General features: G+C 41.9%; 1 protein-coding gene across 1 annotated transcript in view; it reads left to right on the top strand.

Annotated features, from left to right (window-relative positions):
- ptprk (protein tyrosine phosphatase receptor type K) overlaps window positions 1-23,697 on the top strand; it is a 106,975-nt gene that overhangs the window by 21,236 nt on the left and 62,042 nt on the right. The window contains exon 2 of the mRNA XM_053336491.1: window positions 20,817-20,939. Within this exon, the coding sequence (XP_053192466.1) occupies window positions 20,817-20,939 (123 nt within the window). The remainder of the gene's footprint in view (window positions 1-20,816; window positions 20,940-23,697) is intronic.

Raw genomic sequence — 23,697 nt, 5'->3', positions numbered from 1 at the left:
AGTTCTTTATTTTATTACTGAGGCCAGCTTGTATCAGAGGGGGGAGCGAGAGAGAGGGAAAGAAAGAGAACGAAGAGAGCGAGAGATGAATTTGTTGTGACTGCTCTGGTGGACTCAGCTTTTTAACATGGCACTTCTTTTTTCCCCTCCTCTGTTCTCCTCTTTCTCCCCCCATTTCTCTCTACTGCTTTTTATTCCCCTAACATATTTGTTCTCTCCTTTTCTTTTCTCTTCTCTTATTTTCTTTTCTCTCCTTTCTCTTGTCTCCTCCCCTCCTCTGCCCCCCCCTTCTCTTCTCTTCTTTTCCTCTGCTCTCCTTTCCTCTTCTCTTCCCTCTGTGTGCATACGGCTTATTATATTACACAGATAACGAGACCGATAGAGGAAATGACAGAAATTGAGAAAGACGGGAAGAGTAAAAAGTAAAAGAAAGGGTCTAAAAAGAAGGAGAGGGAGAGAGAACTAGATTTGGGGGGGAAAGACACAAGAGAGGAAGAAAGGGAGAGGAATGGAAAAGGAACGGACAGATAGATAGAAAGAAAGAGAGATTGAATAGATGAATCTGATTTATCTATAATGAAATCAGCTTCAGTCTGTATGGAGGAATGTGCGCCATTCAGCCTTTCTGCTGTTACAGACAGATTTAGCCGTTTAATATTCTAAAGATCAGTGCCAGTAGATACACACACACACATACACACACACTACCCAGGTGCTGAGGAGGTGCAGCTAACTGGCTAGTCCTACTTTAAATGCAAAGTGTTAACTTTGCATTAAAGACTGCTGACAGGAGAGCAAATCGTCTACATATCATTGCACGCTATAAATACAAAAAATAAGTTTTATATGTTGTTAATGAGTGATTTGAACATAATGTTTTACCAGCTTTGTGTGTGTAGCTGAGCAAAGACAAGCATAATGTATCTCCCCTCCATACAATACTAATAAATGAAATATCTGCCCATCAAAATCACTACAAAGAAGATGGACAGGTACAATTTCATGTCTACAGTCCCTTTCCACTCTTCTTTTCCCTGTTTTGTGCTGATTTTTTCATTCATCCATTAGTTGATCTACAGAAAAGTAGTTCCATTATCATGTAATGTCATTCATTGACTTAAAAAAAACCTGTAAATTCTGTATTTTTGGGTTTTTTAGTCAGATAAAACTAATCTTATGATATCTACTTAGGATTTTTGGAACTTTTAGCTTTTTTGACACTTTTTATAAACTAAACAGACTGATATTTAACAGATTCATCGATAGTGAAACTATTATTAGTTGCATCCCTGCTGGTGAAAGTATACAAAGCACAACATTGAAACTCAGCCAGCATCATAAGCAGCTGTCATCCACGCTGCTCATTGAACAATGTACAACAATGTCTTAAGATCATGAATTAGGGCAAAAAAAATATACAATGCTGCTTTTGGTCTAAATATAACTTAAATAATACAAAAGCAGTTATATTTGTTGTTAAAAACATCCTGGAAAAATAATAATTTAAACCCAAAGGAGTTAAATAAGAATAAACCTCTCCTCTCCTCTCCTCTCCTCTCCTCTCCTCTCCTCTCCTCTCCTCTCTTCACAGTGATCATGTGTGTCTGTGTCCTCTGGGTTCATACTGAAAGGAGATGGGCGCATTCAATTGTGTTTGTTCACGCGTTCATACATGAATACTATGGAGAAAGGCTTTCCTGTTTAGTGTGTGTGTGTGTGTGTGGGCATGCTCTCTCTCTGTTTCTACCTTTCATGTTCGTCCAGGCATGAAGCAATCCACTCCTCACACAAACACACACACACACACACACACACACACACACACTGCCTCAGGCCAACACACGCAGTCCACAGACCGCCACATTGCCCATGGCTACATTTTCGGTCCAAGGAAGCTTCTTTTTTTTTACTCTTCAAGTTGTTTGTTTGAGTGGATTTTACACAACGCCCCTGGCTTAACATCACACACACATGCACTCACTCACACACACACAAACATGAATTCTGAGAGACATATGAAAAACACACACATTTTTTCAAGCCCGATTGTACAGACTTTCTACTCCTGTGGGCATGGCATAATAACACACACACACACACACACACACATACACACACACACACACACACACACACACACAGCCAAACTATATACATTTCCTGGTTGCATCTTGTTCTATTGAAGCAGCAGCCATAGTAAGAGGTGCTGTCCAAACCCCAGCAGCCAGATCAGTCCAGCTCACCTGCCAGACACACTACACAGTCCCAATTATTCTGTGAATGTGTGTGTGTGTGTGTGTTTGTATGTTTTCTCAAATTGCATCTGTTGTCATGGCAGAAGTTTTTACAGCGGCCGCTGTACGTTTTACTGATGGATGTGGAGCCATCGTAAATCAAAGGATGGAGCTGCTAGTTGATGGGTGTTTTTTTGTTTTTTTTTGTTGTAATATTGAGCAGTGATTTGAGAAAATTACAGTCCATCTCGGTGGGGGGGGAGGGGGGGTGTTTATGGAGTAAATGTTCAGTAAATGGTCCACATTGTGTATTGCCAGGGGATTTGGTTATTCACAAAGGAAACAAAATGTTGTGGTCGCAAAATCCCAGTTTGAGGACAGAATGGGCCGTTAATGCTGGCAAAGTGGGGATGCTGGTTTGATCTTTCTCTTTCATCACGTCTAAATTCCCCCCTCTTTCTCTCTCCTCCCTCCTCCTGTCCGTGTCACTATCAGTTTCTCCTTTTCCTTCTCTCATCCCTCTCTCCCTTCCCCCCTTCGCCTGCAGGACAGGAGGCAGAGAGGACTGGACAGTTAAAGGAGATGATCCCTCACTCCCTCCCTCTCTCCCTCTCCTCTCTCTCTCTCTCTCTCTTGGTCTCTTGGTCTCTCTGTCTCTCTCGCGCTCTCTCAGCATTACAAAGCCCCTTGTCCACTTTGATTACTTACATTAACGTGAGCAAGAAAAAGACTGCGCTCTGGATTTGCCTGAGTGTGCGCTTCACAGAAAGGGAGAGTGACTGGGTTTGTTCGTGTGTGTGTGTGTGTGTGTGTGTGTGTGTATTCGGCCCAGCCACAAGTCAACAACCAAACAGAGCAGTGATTGTTGGGTTGTTGTATAACAACCAATGGTTTCCTTGTGCGACAAACCAGAGAGGAACCAGCATTTATGCCTAGCCGCTGCGAACGACGGCACTGACGCCGAGGGAGGAGGAGAAGCTAAAAAGACACAGCGGCGTGTATGTTTACATGTGTGTTTGTGTGGGTTTTTTTGTGCTAGGAGGGATGGATGGAAAGATAGACATGGTTAGATAGATAGGTTAAATGAAAATGCGGCCAGTCTGTACTTGTTTTCCATTATCAAGGTTCCAAATTGTTTCGCAGAACAAACACAAACAGCGTTAATTACTTGGCACACACTGTGGCGTACGTGCCACAAAGGGAGCGAGAGCCCGCAAATGTGTGTGTGTGTGTGTGTGTGCATGTATATGAAGAGAGCTTGCATGTGTGACAGAGATGAGAATATGAAGGTCAATGCTGTGGGAAAGTTGCGCAGGGCAACACTCACACGGGAGGGACATAAGCAGCTACTTTGTTCCAAACACAGCAGATATTTTACATTTTATTGTACATTAGAGGAACAATCTTCTTCTTATCAAGCTCTCAGTTGGTGCATCTTTCTCACCGGTTTGCTTCACAGCAACCTCATCAGTGAGGAAATGACATCAACAACTGCAGATAAACTGAAAATGTGTCTCAAGCACACACACACACACACACACACACACACACACACACACACACACATAAAAAACACGACGTTAAGCAATTGTAGACAAGAATAGACAGCCAGAGTAATGATTAAGCACCAGTGCAGCTTTGCATCATGTTGCCTGTGAGCACACATCAACAAGCAGCTTCAATATCTTATTGTAGTTCATAGCCACCATTAATTAGCAGCATATGTGTGACTGCTAGGCTGCATTCAGGCTGTCAAAACAATGCAAGATGAAAACATTTAACCCCGACTTAACTTATGTTGCAATGTGATGTCATCAGACAAGGTGGATATATGCAAGCGCACATTCCTGAAGATGTATTTTGTAACGTGAAAGCAGTTTTTCTACTGCACATCCAGATCATTGTGACAAAAGGTAAAACAGTTACCGGCATGATAAGTTTCCAGGGATGTAAAATCCTGGCTGTGTGGTGTTTTGGTGTCTGATAAGCATTAATCTGCACCTCTAACTGGACTTCCTGGATCCTATTTCATGTTTTTCCACCGATATCTTTCACAACATGCCCCCACCGCTCCCAGCACTGATGTAAGGCAGAGCTGTTTTTTGTGTCTTGCAAGAGGTGATGCAGTTACCACAAACCATCAGCTGGAGACACAGACAGTGATGTCACCGATCACCGAGCTGCCACACTTTGATGGATGGAGTTTATTTGACTGTTATATGACATACCTCGCAGCACAATAATAAACAAATGTAGTTAAGTCATTCAATTACATTCATTTGCAGTAATTGATGGACTGTTTATGAATAAAGATGTTAATTCGATGAAGCATGTGAGTGAGGAAATAGGTTAAATGATGACTCTGGAGTATGATAACTTCACCTCACACTAATTGAAAAATTGCCTCAGTCGTCTGTAACCACTATCAATCCCAGAAGTGTTATATATTGCTACCGTTTTAGCAGTGCCATGAAAATGTACCTCCACCACAAACATGAGACCCAGAGCAGTGAGCTGTGTTATTGTTTGAGTGTCTTTCAGTAAAACAATCATCACCAGCTTCAGGTATCCCATTCTGGATCTGATCTTGATCTCTGACCTTCCCAGCAGGGCCCACACAAAAGCAAAATTCACCATCGAGGGTCAATAAAGTATCACATTAAACCACCGCTCCAAAGTTAAGCACACATTTAATGGAGAAAATGTCCCTACAGAGTTCGATTCCTCTGTTAAATTCAGCCGGGACAAAACAGGACAGGAATGCAGGCATCTCACAGTCAGCAACAGGACTCTTTGTAAGAGCACCATAGGTTCCCTGTGCTGCATAAATAAAATGTTATGGAGCGATGCTGCTATGAAGAGTACATTGTGAGCTGACTTGTAATACTGGCTTTGTGTAGTCTGCGCAGCGTTCGTGTCTAGGTCTTAGGTCATGGGATGGGTGTGTATATGCTTCAGTGATGCCCTCCTCTATTTTTCCTCCCATGACGCTGACATTAAAGGGTCCGTCTTAGTGTGAGTCCATGCTTGATAAAACAGGGTCTGAAGCCCCGGGGCAATAGGCCACAGCCCTTCAGAATGTGCACAGACACTCCCCATGAAATGGACATTTCAGGGTCAGCTACATGGTTTCCATCCTTGAGGAAATATTTTCTTTATCTGGGCATTTCTTAAAATTTCAGTGTATTTAAATAGTCCTGCAGTGAAAATGGTGAAAATTGCATAGGAAGATCCCACATAGTGTACTTCTGAAGTGTTCTCTTTAAACTTTCTAGTTTATAAGTATTGTATTCTGGACATTTTACAGCACTATTTATAGAAAGCCAGCAGAGACTCACTGATGTCCCCAAAATCTATGTTGAGGCTTTATGTCAAGGTCAGGAAACATCTTGTGCTTATAGGAGAGAGTGTTTGCTGTAAGTTGGGTTAAAAGTGATAGTGATAACTGTACAACAGCTACATCTACAAACTGCTAACATCTACTATCTACCAACAAGAGTCCAGTGTAAGTGGATCACTTTGCTTTTCACACTCTTCCCACTGCTTCTGTATTTACTGGAATATTATAATCTTTCAAGGTGAATTCCAGGCAGTGAAGGGAACGTGACAAACTATTTGAAGAGTTTCAGAATCCTCCTGAATATTAAACTGTGTTTTAATCTCTCTCTGCAAAAACCCTGACAATAAAAGAGGATAAGGTTTTTCAGCTATTTAAAAAACAACAACAACAACACTAACACCCACCAGGAAAGAATAACATTACAGGTAACAATGGCTTACTTATAAAAAGTCAATAAAAAAGAAGTTACTGGAACTTGTAAGCTGCCACAAGTTACTGGTATACAGGTAGGACTGACTCATTTTAAGCCACTTAGACAAACACCTTTCATTTCAAGTGCAGTTTTTATACACAAAGTTAGAGCATTACACACAACTTTGCACTAGTTGCCGGGCGACAAGTTTGTGTTAGCTCTTTCTGTAATAGATATGATATAGATTTTTCACTTTACTTTAGATTCTGAGCTTAGAGATAACAGGCCACGTTTTCCCTTATTGTGGCAGCCAAAAGAAAGACAAGCCTCTCTCCTTTCTCCTAAAGAAAGCCTTACTGGGTTTCAGTGACCCAGAGTCCACAGTGTTCACTCAACACCAGTGACAAGTGCTTGGTATTCAACCACTGAAAGACAGGCCACTGGCTTCTGGTGTGCCTGTGTGTGTGTGTGTGTGTGTGTGTGTGTGTGTGTGTGTGTGTGTGTGTGTGTGTGTGTGTGTGTGTGTGTGTGTGTGTGCGCACACAAGGATTCAAACCAGCAACCTTCAAGTCATTTGTCTGACCATGAAGCCTCAAGCCAGCCCATATATTTGTCTATTGACCTCAATAAGTGCAGACTGAGATAAAGAAACCAAGAGAAGGGACACATTTAACAATGCTGTCTGGTCTTTAATTGTGTGTGGGTGTGTGTGTGTGTGTGTATATGAGTGTGTGCCAGCCTCAGGGAGTGGTCTGTAACCTGAATGTGAGTCAGAAACCGGTTTGTCTCATTTTCTGCTCAGAGCTTTGTCTATCTATTAAAAGACCACTCCCCTGTAGATTACTGGCCGCTCACTCCCATAAACCACTCCTCAGCTCCAAGACACACACACACACACACACCTGCACACACCTGCACACAAAGAGTTTGTACAAATAGACTAGACTAATTTTATCAAGGCGAATGAATATAAATTGATAAACAGCTTGTCCAAATGAGGCCCATCCAACTCATCTTTAATTATACTTATCATTATACTCACACAAGTACATGACCATAATGTTCCTCCATTCCCTTCACTGAAGACTACACACTCACTCGCTCACTCACTCACTCACTAACTCACTCGCTCATACAGTCATATACATACACATACACACACACACACACACACACACACACACACACACACACACACAGTATTTCCCAGTGGTGAAGTGTAATAACAGCTGTCCTCAGGCCAGTTACAGCTATCGTAAAGAGACGACAACTCCCAAAACTCATTTAACACACACACATACACACACACATACACACACACACACACACACACACACACACACACACACACACACACACACTGTGAACCTGGAGGGGAGGAGGAGTTGAGCTCTCTGTAGCACTTGTTTTGCCCTTTCTTTCCCCCTCTCTCTCTCAGCCTCTCTGTCACTGTCTCTTTCTCTCTGTCTGGCGTCTCTGGCGTCCCTCTTTTTTTTTTTTTTTTTTGTCAGCCCGCAAGTGACGTTTGACCACATTTTACAGCTGAAGGTGACAAAGTACACACTCATTTTCATGCACACTTTGCGGTACGTGTTCTCTTAAGCCTCCGGGCTAGTGTGTCTGACTGTTTGTGTTTGTGACAGAGGGAGGGGGAAGAACAGAAGAGAAAGTGGCGTTAACATGCCTGCGGTTTCTCTTCCTTCATGCTTTGAGGAGTAGCTGTTATGATCATATATATTTTACGATTAAAGGAAAGTTACAACTGTGCTGAGATGTACGAACACAGATCACTACAATAAGGCCAGAAAGTAAGCTAACAGCTAATATCCAGATGATATTAACTACTTTATTTGCTAAATAAAAATGAATTATATCTGAAATTTCTACAACTGCGGCGAGTGCAGTAAGTGTCAACGTAAGACCAGGCTTGAATTAAGAGAGGAGGCTGACCCACGCTGGTGTCGGTCAGTCCTACTACAAAGCTCCATCTAAACTGCAGCTTGCAACAGATCATTTCCTCTGTTCTTAATTTTGATTTGTTTAATAAATCAAAAGAAACAACACACTCGCAAATGTACCCGCAGCGTGCGAGTGACGCTGTTTGCGATCTGCATGTAAGCCCCATGGCAACCACAGCACAGTTGTAGTAGTTATTCCCTCCTGCACGGCTGCATTGGAAAAAAAAAAACTGCCTAAGGTAAACTGAAATAGCAAAGGCACAACACTGTCACATTAGACAAGCAGGAAAACCTTCGTAAGGTTGTTTATCACTTATCTAAACCACATTGTTTAGAGGTAAGTGAAGCCTAAAAGTCAGTAATAATAACACCTCAGTATACAGGAAGACTGCACGCACGCTACGTTACAACAACTACAGCGATTTAAAGTTTAACATTTTTGGTAATAATTTTGTAGTTTTTCTCTTCAAAGTAAATTAGTTAAGAAACCTGTTATTGCCTTGTCAAGCATCTTTTTTAGCAATGCCCATATTAGCCATGCTCCAAGATGTCAGCCATTGCTTTAGCGTGGGCTATGTTATTATTCCCTGTAGTAATGATGTAGCTGAAACTATGAAAAGAAGACTCCAGTTGAATGAAACATGCTTCTCCTTTCATATACACCTGCCTACAGAAGTAAACAGACTGACCACGGCAGTAACGCAGCTATAAATATTTTTAAACGCTGTTACACATTTATACACAGGGGTTTTGGCACTTGAGACATTCAGCTGCTCTTTATTTATACCTGTTATCATTGCAGACGTCCCAGCTTTCACCCTCAGCACGACAACCGTCCTCGACAGCCTCACACAAATGTTTAATGTATGTTTAGCTGCGCAGACAACCCTCACAACTCTGTGCTTTTGCTAGTTGTCTGGACTGCTTGCATGTTATTCCCACTTGTATGTTATTGCCTGTGTTTGGGTCTCTATGGTTTCCACCGCTGTGTAATGCACTCTGTTTCTGTGCCGCCAATGAAAAGTAAATTTCCTCCAGGACGGTAAATGCTATCGTTAGGTATCTTTTGTTGTTCGACAGAACTGTGTCACAACCGCAGATAAAAGAACTTCTTTGACACATTATTTTTTTTCTATTTGAGATTTTTTTCTTTTTTTTTCATAGTTGATTTTTATTGGTTTTAGAAGTCCCAGAAACATTCTCCAATTGTTATTTTAGGCACTTTTTTTTTTCCTCTTTTGAAGTTAGATGTTTTGTTTGTTTGTTATTATTTTTTTCATGTGTGTTTATTTGTTTGTCTCTATCTCTTCTCTCCCTCTCTCCGTCTCTGTCGGTCTCTCCAGTATTAGTGCTGTTTCAGGTTGTTCTTTGTGTGTGCGTCTGTGTGGAGAGAGAGCTGCTTTTTTGTTCGACAGGCCGAACAACAGAAATGCTTCTGCTGCACAAACACAGGATAGACTAAATCCGAGCCGCCAGTCGGTCAGTCAGTAAATCAGTCAGCCAGCCTTTGAACCAACTTGCTGGACAATTGGAGAAGTCAGCCAGGCAGTTCAGTGTGTCACCAGCCTCTGTGCTGACTTGCTAAGCTAGCTGCTTCAGATTTAACCTGCCTTTAGCTCTTGGGTGGGATTTTCCTTCTGAACTTGACGCTCCTCTCTTTCTTCCTCTCCTTATTTTTTTCCACTTTTCTGCCTCTTCCATCTCTCTCTCTTCTCCAATTTTTGCCTTTTTGTTTTTCAAAAAAAAAAAAGAAAGTTCCTCCTTCCTTCTCCATCTGGCCTTACTTACCTTATGTGTGTCTGTGTGAGTGTGTGCGCACACATATCTGTGGGGGTTGCCGTTTTTAATGTGTGTTTGTTCTGCTCTTATCTCATCCACACCAGACCTGCTTTCCAGTCCAAAACCTCAGCTGTGCCCCGATTGGCGCAGAAACAGACCGCATCCCGTTTGCTTTGTGATTGGCCCATTCAAATCCTCTACAATGGATAAAGCATTATTTGATCGTATTCTCCTGGTAATTTATCAGTTAGCTATCAGGGAACATGATGAATGCTTTAGCGTCACAGTGTAAAGAAGCTAGATAAATGTCGGGGTAGCTTTACTGGCCCCGGCGGAGTGCGCGGGTACATACAGGTGGAGGGCTCGCAGCTCCACACCCAAACGCAGCCCACCTACTACTAGCAATCATTCTGACCCCATTCTGTCCACTATTGATCCCCGTACAGTCCAGGCTTCCTTTGTAACCCCTCAATGGGACCGGTCCATCTAGTCATTGCGTGACTATGAAGAAGCATCACTGAGCTGTACAGTAAAACCTGGAAGTGATATTACTTATAACGGATTACTCACACCACCATTAGATTCCTGGCAAACACATTTGAAATAAAAAATAATAATAATTGCTTCCTGAATTTTTCCCACTTTGAGTCATAATATGGTTAAAGTTTACACAGACCGAGGGCCTGCAGTGAGTCAGCCAGTCAGCATTCTTGAGGTCAAGTGTGCGGTGAAGGGTGGAGGAAAGCAGCCAGTTGAGACTTGTTGTTTGGGGATTTTACTTTAAAAGAAAATACCAGCTGCGCTCTCAGTTCTGTGCCGAGCCGAGCCGCCGTCTAAGGGCTTAATAATTACTCCCCCCTGACTCATTCTGAGTGACACACTGAGATGAAATCTGATGGTGGCGATGGTTTATGGGTCAGTCTTTCAGTAACTGTATCGGCTTCCACTGTTAAGAGTCATCTTAAGTCACCGCTGCCTGCTGTAAAACTTTTTTTTTCATCTGTTTTAAGTTTCTACAGAAGCAAAAGTTGACCCGTCATGTTTAACTAAAAAAAAAGGAAAAAAAAGCCCAAGTGTGTCAGTGTACCCAAAGCAGTGTGTTTTATAGAGAATTGTTAAACGGGCATCTCTTGTTCCAAACTGTATTTTATCACACACTGACAGAGACAGAAAGAAAAGGGGGCGGACAGGGAGACAGTAAACAGAGATGTGGTTGAGGGGAGAGGTAAATGGGTGAACAAACACACACAAAAAAAAAAGAAGGAGGGAACGGTTCAGCTTTCCTGAGAACGAGTGAAATCCGACTCCCTCTGGGGCTTATGGGTGAACTCATTCACAGACAGGGGGTTGGAGGGGGTTGTGAAGGGTGAGTGAGGTAAAGGAGAGGTGAGGAGGATTTCCCAATTTTCTTTGTGAAAGACAAGCTCTCCCTTCCGTCCCTCACAGTCCCCCAACAACACCCCCAATCCCCCCCTACTCGTCTCCTGCCTTATCTTCCAGCCAGTCAGTCAGTCAGTCAGCATGTGAAGTTGCTTTAAATGTCAGCATTTGAATAGTAATAGAGATTAACGATGGAGAGATACAGAGAGAGCGCAAGGGGGAGAGAGCGAAAGCACAGGAGAGAGGTGAATGTCATGAAGATAGTGTCTATGGAAGGTCTCGACCCCTGCAAACAGTGCTAACAGCGATCCCTGGAAACACACACACACACACACACACACAATTTGCATTTTTCATAGTGGTCAGACAAAGACAAAAAGAAAGAAAGACATGGAGGAAGGAGATATCCCCATAGGAGCGTGATGCATTTGGGGTCTAGGTGTCATGTTGACTGTCAACAAGCTTATTTAATTGTGTCGCCAGCATGAGGAATTTAGACCTACGTATCAGTGCTCATAATTTCTCTTGATAAATCATCTCTCATCATCATCGCTGTCTACTAAAGCAAAAATGCAAACATACAGGCTCAGCTTCTCAAAGAATTGGTTTTCTGTTTTTATTTTCTGTAAATTAAGATATTTTTCACTATTATCTGGCATCTTCCAAACTAAAAAAATAATGTATTATTTGAAAAAGAATTAAAGAACCAATCAAAAATGAAAATCATAAGCTGCAGCATCATTATATATGCTTATGCTTATTAACTCGAGCTGAAGTTAGTAGATAATTAATAGATCGGGCACAATTCGTTTTGTTCAAATATTCAATTCACAACCTTTGAAACAGTGATTTTAGTTTTTAAAATATTGCTTCATAAAATGGATTAATTAGCTGTAACTTCATACTCATATACAAACGTCATACTCTTACTTCCAGAGGTGACATCTTTTTATTCAAGTGAAGCACCAGCTTCACTACAGACAATAATAGAACCTCTACAGGCTGCAAGTGATGCAACGTCGCTGAAGAGGGAGAGAGCCCATTTTTCCATTTTCAGATTGAACTTTCATAATAATAAGGTTGCCAGGTGGAACCATATAGTTTCCTCATAAAAGGCCCAGAGTTCCTCAGCGCTCAGTTCCCGTTCCTATTGTAAAGTGTGACAGCGACACAGTGATGGCAGGTCATTAGTAAGCCGTTCACGCCTCATTGTCCGCTGATGGTCCTTTTTGTTTGCACTTGTCCAAGCAGAGATCAATTTTCAGGTGCTGCATTCAACCTCTTCGAGAGCGTCGTTCAACATCCAATGTCTATGGAATTTCAAAAAAATAGTTATATAAAAACAATTTTATCAGACAAAGAAATGTGCTCTTATTTTTTGTCCAAGTATTTTAAAGAATCACACCTCCGTATGTTGCATTTTACGTGCAAAACATATTGGATCCAGACACGTTGGTCAACGAGACGCCAACATGCAGCAATTGGAGGTCACGGCTGTCTTTGGCGGAGGAGCCGGCGTGACCAAATCATCAGTTTGCTGGAAAATAACGTGACACTCGAAAACTGCTTGAGTTTGAATTTGAATTGAAAAACCGCATTAACCCCACGAGAGGAGAGGAGGAGGAGAGGGGTGAGGGGAGAAGATAGTCAGGGATGGAAGGACAGAAAGGCTCCTCACAGAAGGGAAAACACACATTACTGTTTTACTGTCAATGGAAACTCCTGAATCAGCTGAACACACACACACACACACACACACGCGCACACACACACACACGTCTCAGATTCAATTACAGCATTGTGAGATGAAGGAGAAATTCTTCAGCCTTCAGCACTTCCAATTAAACTACCGCTCTGAGTGTGTGTGCGTGCACATGAGCATCAGTCTGTCTGTGTGTGTGTGTGTGTGTGTGTGTGTGTGTGTGTGTGTGTGTGTGTGTGTGTGTGTTACACTGTGCGTGTGTGTATGTGTATACTTGGATGTGCGATTGCGCGTGCCAGTGTGTATGTTTAACAGGCGAGGTGTGTGTATATGGGTCTTGGCTTTGATGGCGTCGCGCTGCGCTGCAAGGGCCACTGAAGCGTGACGAGGGAGAGTTTGTGTGTGTGTGTGTGTGTGTGTGTGTGTGTGTGTGTGTCAGCCTCTCTGATGTCACCTTGTATCATTTCAGGCTAATTTCACCTATTCTCAGAGAGGGAGAGAGAGAACAAGAGGGAGAGTGAGAGAACAAAAAAGTAGAGACGACACAGAGAAAGTAAATGATAAGGTACAACTTTATTAGTGTCCTTGAGGCGGTCGGCATCTATTCAGGGCCACTCAATGATGCACACACACACACACACACACACACACACACACACACACACACACAGATTAAAGAGTACAGAGCATAATATACCTGTACATAGCAATGTGAAAAGGGCAGTACAAAGGAGCAGTGTATATTATTATAATGCAGTCTGACAGTGTATTGCTAGTTAAATAGTCTTTGTATACTGTCTTTTGAACATTAAATCCTCCCAGTCCTTCTCCTCTCCTCTTCTAAGCCTCCTTCATGCCATTCAGCCAAAAACTAGTGATTCACTGGTATAAAATGTTCCACAAAGCAACATATGATTTATAAATCCAGGTCAGCTAAAGTCATTATTAACTGGACTCGGCCAAAAAATTGCAGTGATTTGGAAGGAAACAGGATTACTGGTGGTTGGATTGGATTCTAATGATGTAAAATGTAATTATTGTCCTTTTATTTCCGTTGGAGGATTGAGTGTGTCTTCTTCTCTCCTCTTCTCTTCTCTTCTCTTCTCTTCTCTTCTCTTCTCTTCTCTTCTCTAGATATTGCTTCCTTGTTTGAATGTGTTATTAATGTAGGATAATAAAGAAAGATGGATTAAAATAAAGAGAAACAGCAACTGAAAGAAAAATAAAACTCTTCCTCATATACGCACGTTAACCGTATAACCAAACAGGCTTAGTACGATCTCCAAATAATTAATTTCCCAATTCCCTTTTTTTTTTGCCAGTCTCTGTTCTTCTTCCAATCTTCCTTTCTCTCTCCATTTCCTTGTACCCTTTCATTCCGTTTCACCCTCTTTCACTCATCCTGTCTTATCTGCACTCTGGTGATACTATCTCTGCCCGTAGACTGAAACAGAGCTCAGCTGATAAATACTAGACAGAAGTGGTGCTGAGAGAAAGGGAGAGAGAGGGGGAGGGAGAGAGATGAAGAGAGAGAGAGAGAGAGAGAGAGAGAGAGAGAGAGAGAGAGATATGTACTGTATGTTTATCAGAGAAAGAATGTGCGTTGTTTTGTGACGATGGAGCGAGATAGCATTTCTTATGATTCATACAGAGCAATACCATCATAATCAAAAAGATGTGACAATGTTCACTCTCAACCATCCCGCAGTAATGTCACGGTCAACCGATTGGCTGCAATACGTGGTATGCGGTCAGGTAGGCAAGTAGAAAGAAAGAAAGAAAGAAAGTGCTGTGGAAGAAAAGAAAGTTACCTTGAATACGCCGCCTTTCCCCTTGTATCATAAAAAAGTAACGCTGACATTATCATGAGTCGGTGAACTCGCATATCTTTGCTATCTCTCATTACATACTTGCATATCTTGCATACAGTGTTTTATTACTCGTCTGATAGTCTAAGTGTAGTCATATTTTCCTCTTTTTCAAAGAAGAGCAGACGCACTCAAGCAGCACAAATAATAGATGTAGTTAAACTAACAATTTGTGGTTCTGCGTTTTCCCTACACAGAACATTTTCTTCAAGAGCGCCGTTCAAAAGAGCTGCTGGGTTTCGTTTCTGAGATGTTTGTTATTCCTAAACGTCTGTTTTTGCTTTGAAATGTCAGTTAGACTGTTTAAAAATGTATTCGAAAGGCTTGTGGATCCCTGCTATAAGCAATTAGCTCCTCCACCTGTGTGTGTTAATTATTTTTCAGCTCTGAGCAGAATGTAGCGTTAGCTTATATGTTGATTTGGCACATAATGCTTCTTGTAGCTGACCTGAAGAAGAGCCAAGGCTACAAATTCCTCATTATTCTTCTTCCTCTCAAACTATATTGTATTTTAGAGTTACACAACTAACATGTCTGTGTGCTTTCATGACTGTAACACTTCATCTCAAAAAAAGAGTGAAGAGTTGTTGTAGATGAAATTTGAACCTGTAAACATCCAGTTTATTGAACAGCAACCATGTAGGTCCTTGGAATTAACCACTGTTGGTCCGTGTGTAATACTTGTGATTCAATAGCAGGCGTAAGGCAAACACAATTCCCCACAGCACTCCTGCAGTAATTGTAATGTAACACAATATGCGATCCAAACGTGACAATGTCAGAGCATACAAACAAACCTATAGATGGTAATATCGAGCCAACAGAGAAATGTGTATTTCTTTATCTTTTATTTGATCATACAACATCAAGGCCACGCTACACTGCCACGACTCTCTGATGTCGCTTTCTTGAGCAATTTACTGAGGAAAACAAGTATCGACTTTGCATTCTGTTTGATAATCACCCATCTCTTAGCTGTAATGGAGAGAATAAAAGAGAGAGAAAACACACACCTCAGACCTGCATTTGATTTAAACGTGTCCCGGCTACTTTTATCCGAGCAGATTTTAGCCGTTACATTTGATGTGACGCTGCCTATTCCGCACATCAGTTAGATCTCATTGGAGAGAGGGAAACCTAATCAAACTAGCCACTGTTATTCATTCTCGGCGTGTTGCCAACTGCTAATCTTGATCTAAGCTAATAACTGAGAAATGGACGTGGCCTCTGTTTGGCTGGGGGACCCCCTGGGGACTCGCTCTGCTCTGGTCCCATCTTTTTGAACAGTTTCAGTCAAAGCACTTCTGTTTCACTGACCTCCTGTAGGTGGAGGTCATTGCAAATAACCACAAAATGATTTTGAGTGACGGCGGCAGATGTGTCTGATGCCATTCAACCATCTTTTAGAGAAGACTGTGACTGTCCTGTGCCACTGTGTGTGTGTGTGTGTGTGTGTGTGTGTGTGTGTGTCACTATGTGTATGTGTGTGTGTGTGTGTGTGTGTGTGTGTGTGTCACTATGTGTGTGTGTGTCACTATGTGTGTGTGGTTTCCTCTCTCTGCCCTTGAGCCTTTATCAAGTCCTTCTAATTATTTTATTATGCAAATGAGTCACCATTATTTCATTAGCGAGGCAGCCAATCACAGAAGCTGATTAGGAAATGATTAGCATGCAGTGGGTCTCTCTCTGTCTGTCTCTCTGTGTCCTTGTGAATGGAGGGGGGCAATAATGACCCATCTGGACACTCATGCTTATACTTTGAAGGGATTTGTTAAAGCATATAATGCATTATCATACCTTAACGCATGCCAACAGACACAATACAAACACACAAATACACACTGTATTTATGAAGCATTTACAATCAGTATTTTTATAATAACAAAGGATGAAGTGATTGTGTGTGATGTGAGAGGGGTTGCTCATAGTGACAAACCCACAGATGACTCTGCTCTTCCCCTCAGCTCCTCCAGTGCATTTTAACATCTTCACTCTGCTGCAGGTATATTCAACCAAAGAGCTCTAAAAACCAAATGCGTGCTACCTGTCCAGCACCCAAATGACCAACAGACAAAGTTAATGAGCACGGTGGACCATTTAGCAGCTAAAGATCCAGAGATTTCCTTCAGAAGTCTGTGGTGACCAAAAATAGAGCTAAAACAGAGAGCGAATGTCAGACAGTAACAGAGCTCACCAAATGCAAAACTAAAGTTAGTGATTCAAATATTTAAAAAATAACAGTCATAGATAGATGGAAATGTCAAACAAGTCAAGACTTGGCTTGACTTTTCTCAGAAGAGGTAAAACAACAGAAGTTTTGTTCTTATCATTATTGGCACCAAGACATTACTGTCAGATGTCTGTTGATGGGTGTGTGTGTGTGTGTGTGTGTGCGTGCGTGTGTCAGTTTAAGTTGGCAGGACATTGATGAAAGGGAGTGTGAACTAAGAATGTGGGCGAGCTAGTGTGAGATTTGATGTGTGTTTGTGTGTGTGGTGAAAAGGGGTCTAGAGAAACTAAGTATGTGTGGAATGGACACACACACACACACACAGACACTCACAAACACACACACACACACACACACACATACAAAGTGGTGCAGATGAAAAGGCAGGAATTTTGTAAGAAAGGCTAGTGCCAGTTTAAAATTGTTCTAGTTGGTTTGATATTGAAGCCAAACACTGGGTGGGAACATTATGCCACATTTTACCATTAAGTGTTGCACATCAATCCAATAAATAAACATACTGTGTGCCTTGGGCATCTTTCCTTCACCTGCAAACCTCAACTGAAATGTGATCTCCTTGTTGACACTAAATTGCCTATCAGACAGTATTGGCTTTGTAATTCTGTTTATAAACTAGGATTATATGTTAATCATATTGCTTATTACTAATGCAATTTCATTTAGATTTAACACTATGATGCCATTGGCACAGGATGTTGATGCAATTTGCCAGAATGTCCCATAATGACAATTGCCAGTTCAGTCCATTTACATAAAATCTTACCGGTTTCAGCTTGCACACTGGACTGGAAAAACTAGAAACCAACCCAACTCTGCTGTAGGATTGAGAAATGTTCTTTTAAACCAGTTGGTAAAGCAGAATTTAAAACAAGGGCATGTTTGCCTTCAATGTTAAGCCAAAGCAAAATACTGCTTCTACCACAGCACTTTATCAGAGCTGAGTTGAGCTCTTTGTGTTGAGTTAAACGTACAGTGGGTTTAAATCTAATTCTGTTGTTCACTTTCTAAAGCAGAAATTTCACAAAAAGGCTTTAACATTAAATAGAATTTACTGCATGTTACTGGGAGGTTAAACAAGGCCAAACAAACACTTTAGTGGGTGAAGTAAAGCTAAATAGTTCTGCAATGTCAGAACGATTACGTAGTTTAGGTAAAGGGATCTGCACAGGTTTTATATATCAAAGTCTCTACAGTCTCTACAGTCTCTACAGGTCTTGTAAAGGCTTTTGTGGCTCCAGAGGGAGACACATGAAATACAATAAATTGCCTCAAGTGATATGACTCAAGTCAGCGTCCGTCAGCTGGAAGATTACGAGATTGAAAATGAAACAAAAATGTGGATTGTGGAGTTACTAGATCTCTGTAGTCTGGTCCTCATCTCTGCCTCAGCTACGAGCATAAACACACCAAATCCTTGCAGTTGAGTGGCATTGTGGGAAATGTGCCAACTTTTGACACTGATTTTGTGCAGTGATCTGAAGGTGTGCAGAGGTTTGAACTTCCTCCTAAAGCTCCTTTTTTTCAGTATTTACATCTTTTTGTGTAACGTTACCAACATCCAAATGAGTGCAACATTATGAAGCATTCCAGGAGAGACTGCTTGAAGATGTGCACCATTGTTTCCAGATTTAAATGATATCCTGCCTCACAGTAACAAAGTAACCGCTTTCCTGTCATATTTTTAACTATAGCCTCAACACACATGAGGTTTCTGGACTGGTTAATATGTTTGACATTAAGCATTGAAGACTTGTATGTCTTATTTGTTTTGTTGTTTTTTGTAGTTAACTGGTCACTGTTTTGTAGATCCAGTATATTCCCATACCGTCATCACACTCACATACACACACGCACACACACACGCACACACGAGATACACATTTTGCTGTTTTAACCCATGCAGAGAGCTACCTGACAGCAAGATGTAAACTGACACACACACTGTGGGAGACAGGAAGTCATGGAGTTTTAGACGCTCACACACACACGCACACACAGAGTGGACCTCTTTTTTCCTTTTGTAAGTTTAGAACATAATAGAATAGTTCAAAGTAGAAAAATGTGTGTTGACATGCTGTAATGTGTGCCCTCTACATGTCTCGGTCATTTCTCTCATTATGACTGGAGGTAACTCGCTGTGAGAAAGACTTAATTGAATCGAAATGGTAGTGAAGTGAATAGCACAAAGAGAGGCCGGTTTAAAAAGAATGACGCCTAGAGGAATGTGATCCAATGCATCTCTGAGGCTGTGAGTCACAGCCAGCCATACAGCCAGCAGCCGAAGACAGCCGCTTAGTTTGATGTTAACTTGTTTCTCCTTCGGCGGCGGCTGTCACCCCTTGCTATCTCTCTGTAGCGGGAGCTCAGATCAGCGGGGTATCTGCGGGCCTGTCGTTCTGCTCTCCATCACAGCCGCCGCAGCTCGCTCTAGGACACAGGTAGCAAAGCTGTAGTGCTAACTGAACGCTAGGAGATTTATGTCACTGGCAGTGCCGGTTGCTCATAGTGCTTCATGGTGGCTTGCTCTTGTATACCTACAGTAGATCCCACTCATAATCATGCATTCATTTCCATTGATTTTTGATTTAGAATTTAAAGTTGTGACACTCATAATTTAAATAATAGAAAACCACAAAAAGCATAGTAGTTCCCCTTTAAGTTAAGGTGTCAATACATGTATTAGAGAGACTGACCAGTGCGCTATAATGTTATCTCATTGAGTGCATACAATTTATCCCATGTGCAAACAAACTAGACAAATATGCTTATCAGTAACAGTGTATTACATAGTGGTTGTCCATACAGGCATCAGAGAGAGAGAGAGAGAGAGTGCAGATCAGGCAGAGAGAGGAGAAAGAGGGTAGGTAAGCATTATGGGAGCACTGAAAGCACTGATAGGCATAGGCATAAAAAAGTATACAATGTGAGTTTGTGAACATTACTCTGCTAATTTCCATCTTATTTTATATATGAAAGACTTATTTTACACAGTGTTCTTTGTCATATCTTTGATCTTTAACATACTTGGACTAATGTCAAGAAGGGTACAGAGGACTCATGTGGGTGACCATTAACCACCCGAGACTTGAGTCAGATGGCATTGTGGCTTTTCTTAGCCACATCTCTTCTAGCCATTTTCTTAACACAAGCCGTGCATCCCTGCTAGGTCAATGAATCAGATAGCTAGCAGTAGCCAGCATGCTTATCCCTATCAGCAATATTGCCAGTGCAAGCCACATATCAATGCAAGCTGATTGGTTCAGCTAGCCGCCAGGGACAAGCGGCGTCTCTCTGTATTAGAGCGACTTCCTGTCCCGGCGGGGCCGACGGCAGCCAGCTCACACATGGCTGTCCCGAGGCCGCTGCGATGGGCTCAGATGATCAGCTGAGGGCCCTGACGCTTGAGTCAGAGGTGATCCTGACTGGCCTTGAGTGATGAATGCCGGAGCGTCGACTCCTGGTGGTTTATTAATGAGCTGAGACACACAGATGCGCAGACAAACAACAACACACAGAGAAGAATGAAAAAGTTTTACTGGATGACAACCAGAGGGGAATTCACTTCATATTAAAAATGGTTCTCATTGTTCAGTCAACCCAGCATCCAACATTTTCACCCCTTTTTATAGATATGAACCTCTTTACTAACATGGCTGGGGTACATGTTGGCCTCATATTTAAATAACCACTCAAGTCATTTATACCTCCTTCATGTGATGAATTGTCACTGCTCCCTCAGGTGCCACTAACATTGTCGCTTCTTCCATAAATGTCCTGTCATGTCTGAATTTTATGTATATTATGAGAATATTCATGTATAAGTCACCTGTGTCTTAATGACAAAAGGCTATTACTCAAAGATAGAACTAAATCTCGTGTTTCCTTCTTGCAGGAAGTTGCACGTTTGACGAGGGCTTCTCTCAGTGCGATTACCAACAAGATCCTTATGATGACTTCGACTGGACGCACATCAACACCCAAGAAGTGCCCTATGTATCCCCAGACCTGCCCCAAGGTGAGCTTCCTTTGTCCTATGTTTGTCATCTATCCACACATCCTTGCCTCATATTGCAATCAGTACATGTACTCACCTACTGAAGTGGAATTTGACCACTAATTAGACTAATTATTTTCTTTGATTAAGAAGTTAACAACTACATATGATAAGATATACTACAAACCAGTGGTTCAGAGCCTTTTGACTAGCCTCTTAAAGAAGCAGTATGTAGTTGCGGCCTATTGTCATGTCTTAGATGTTTGTGAGTTCCACATTTCTCAGCTGGTTTCATTTGAATGAGAGTTTGATGCCCTGCGAGGTGACATGATCCAATATTTCACAAAACATCAGAATGCAGAGATAGACAAAAATGCAAAGATAGAGAAAAGTGTAAAAAAAGAAGACAAATTTCTTCTTTCCTCTCTCATTAATCATATCACTACCCTCCACATTCATCTTGTGGCCTTTCGTAGAGGATCTGACCTTTAGGTTAGGAATCACTAGACTAAACTATTAACGATCTAATCATGTCATCTAATCATATATTACATATCAGTCACACAGACACCGTTTCTCTGCATGAGCACTTTTATTTTTTTATATAATGTTTTACTTTTACTTAGATATGAGTTTGAATACAGTATATCTACTTGTAATTAAATGTTTTTATTGTTACTTTAAGGATCTGAGTACTTTCTCCACCACTGATAACTTCTCCTCTGTATGCTATCCACACCTCCGACCTCCTCTCCCCTCTTCTCTCCTCCAGTGCTCTCCTCTTCTTCTCCCTTCTCCTCTCCTCTCTTTCACTCTCCTCTCTTCTCCCCTCCTCTCTTCTCCTCTCCTCTTTAATCAGTTGGTTTTTTTTCTCCTCTATGATGATGATGAAGGGGAAATTAAATCTTTCTGCCTCAGGGCTGAGGGTCTAATTAACAGAATATGAGGTCATTAATCAACGGCAGGGAACAGGGAAGGTTGCCTACTTTACAATGTTAAAAGCAAAATGTTACAACAATAACCAACTATGCAATGTTGAAATAGTAACTGGTTTGACAAAACTGGAAGCACAGAGTAAGAACGTTGACGTGAGCCACAGTGAAGAAAACCATATTAAAATGTATAAAGTCTCCTCTCCTTATCTTCTTGTTGCCTCCTCTCCTCTCCTCTGCTATCCTCTGCTCTTCTTCCCTGTCCTCTTCTCTCCTTTCCTCTCCTCGGTTGTGAGAGATGACTTTGTTACCATGACAATGTAATGCTGTTATTTATCTCTCACGCTTATCAACATGACAACCCAGACTAGCTGACATTTAGAGAAAGGTTCAGTTCAACACCAGCTCTTCACGATTTCCACACAAACACACTTTTTCCTCCCCAAAAAATGTGTGTGTGCGCTCTGCTGTCTGGTGTGTGCGGCTTCGCATAAATATATTGAAGCACAAAGACTGCCTTGCCCAATGGTACAAAGCCAAAGCATAGCATCTACCTCTATTAATACCAACAGAAGCGGTGTCACTATGCAGAGAGGGCAGAGTTGGCAGTTTAAAGAGGTTAAATACCTTGCCCAAGAGCGCAAGAGGTAATTCCTTGAATTAGCATAGCATTAAAGTCAGAGATTGCAGAGCAGGTTAATGGTTTAGAGATGCCGGTTTGCTAAAGGGGGTTCAGAGCCTCGCCTAAAGGTACGGGAGCGTGAACTGACATTTGATGTGTTAATAATGCCAGCACGGTGTGGAACAGCCACGCCGTGGATGGGAAAACAAGGCCAGAGGTTATTACAGATGTAACACTTGGCTGGAGTTTTGTATTTTGGAAGGAGTTAGAGGGATGGGCGAGGGGTTTTGAGTTGGTAGCTTGAATTCCTTGCCCAAGGTCTATTATTAGAATAGTTGTTTTCTGAGGCAATCCTAGCCACCAGTAATTTAGAAGTACTCTGGTCTGGCTAGCTGCATTCTCCCTGAGGACACAGCAGAAGAGCGGTGGCACTAAATCTTTTGGCTTTTGACCACTGAAAGCAAAGGGATACCTACTGCCTTTGTTAAGGGGGATTTGAGAGACCCCAGGGAGTGCGTTTAGCTTGCTGATTAATAGCTGACACTCGAGAGAGCTACGAGTTATCAAAGGTATTGGCACAGAAAATGGGAGAAGTGATCCAGGGGCTTTACGCAAAATCGTTATAGAGTCATCGGATAGTTCAGCTAACAATTATACTTTTGTTCCTTATAACCCACATTGATTCGTCCCAGTTGCTAATCGCCGTTTGTGCTTAAGGCAGTATTGAGTGTGCGGGGATGGGTTTGGCAGTTTTTCTAATCTCTCCGGGGGTCCATGTTGGCGCTAGTTGCCGTGGCAGGGTCTAGATGCTAGGTTGGCAACGCACGTCGTGCCAGTTGAACATTCATGGGCTGGGGCTCTGTGGCTTAGCCGACTAAAGCAGATACTCTTGACTCAAACGTTGATCAGCCAGCGCCACTCTAAACCTATTTGGCATGCTATTCTCCTGATGTCTCTCTCCGTCCTCTTGTTTTCCACTAATAAGAGAAGCGAAAACAGGCTTTTTAAACTGCAGTAGAGCTGCTGGCTCATCCACAGGATGCTTTGATAATGATTGAATAAATATGGATACAACAACACATACTGGGGTCTAAAAATTACCTTAGAGGTTAATCGACACCTCTCTGAGACAGAGTCATTTAAGCACTATTAATTACATTTTCCACATTCTCCTGTCTAGTGTAAATTTGTACGTGCTGTCACCTGCTGTGATACAAATAATGTT

This window comes from Scomber japonicus, chromosome 17, assembly GCF_027409825.1.
Source record: "Scomber japonicus isolate fScoJap1 chromosome 17, fScoJap1.pri, whole genome shotgun sequence".
Taxonomy (NCBI): Eukaryota; Metazoa; Chordata; class Actinopteri; order Scombriformes; family Scombridae; genus Scomber; species Scomber japonicus.
The sequence above is the reverse complement of the archived record's forward strand: the minus strand, read 5'-3'. Positions and strand labels throughout refer to the sequence as shown.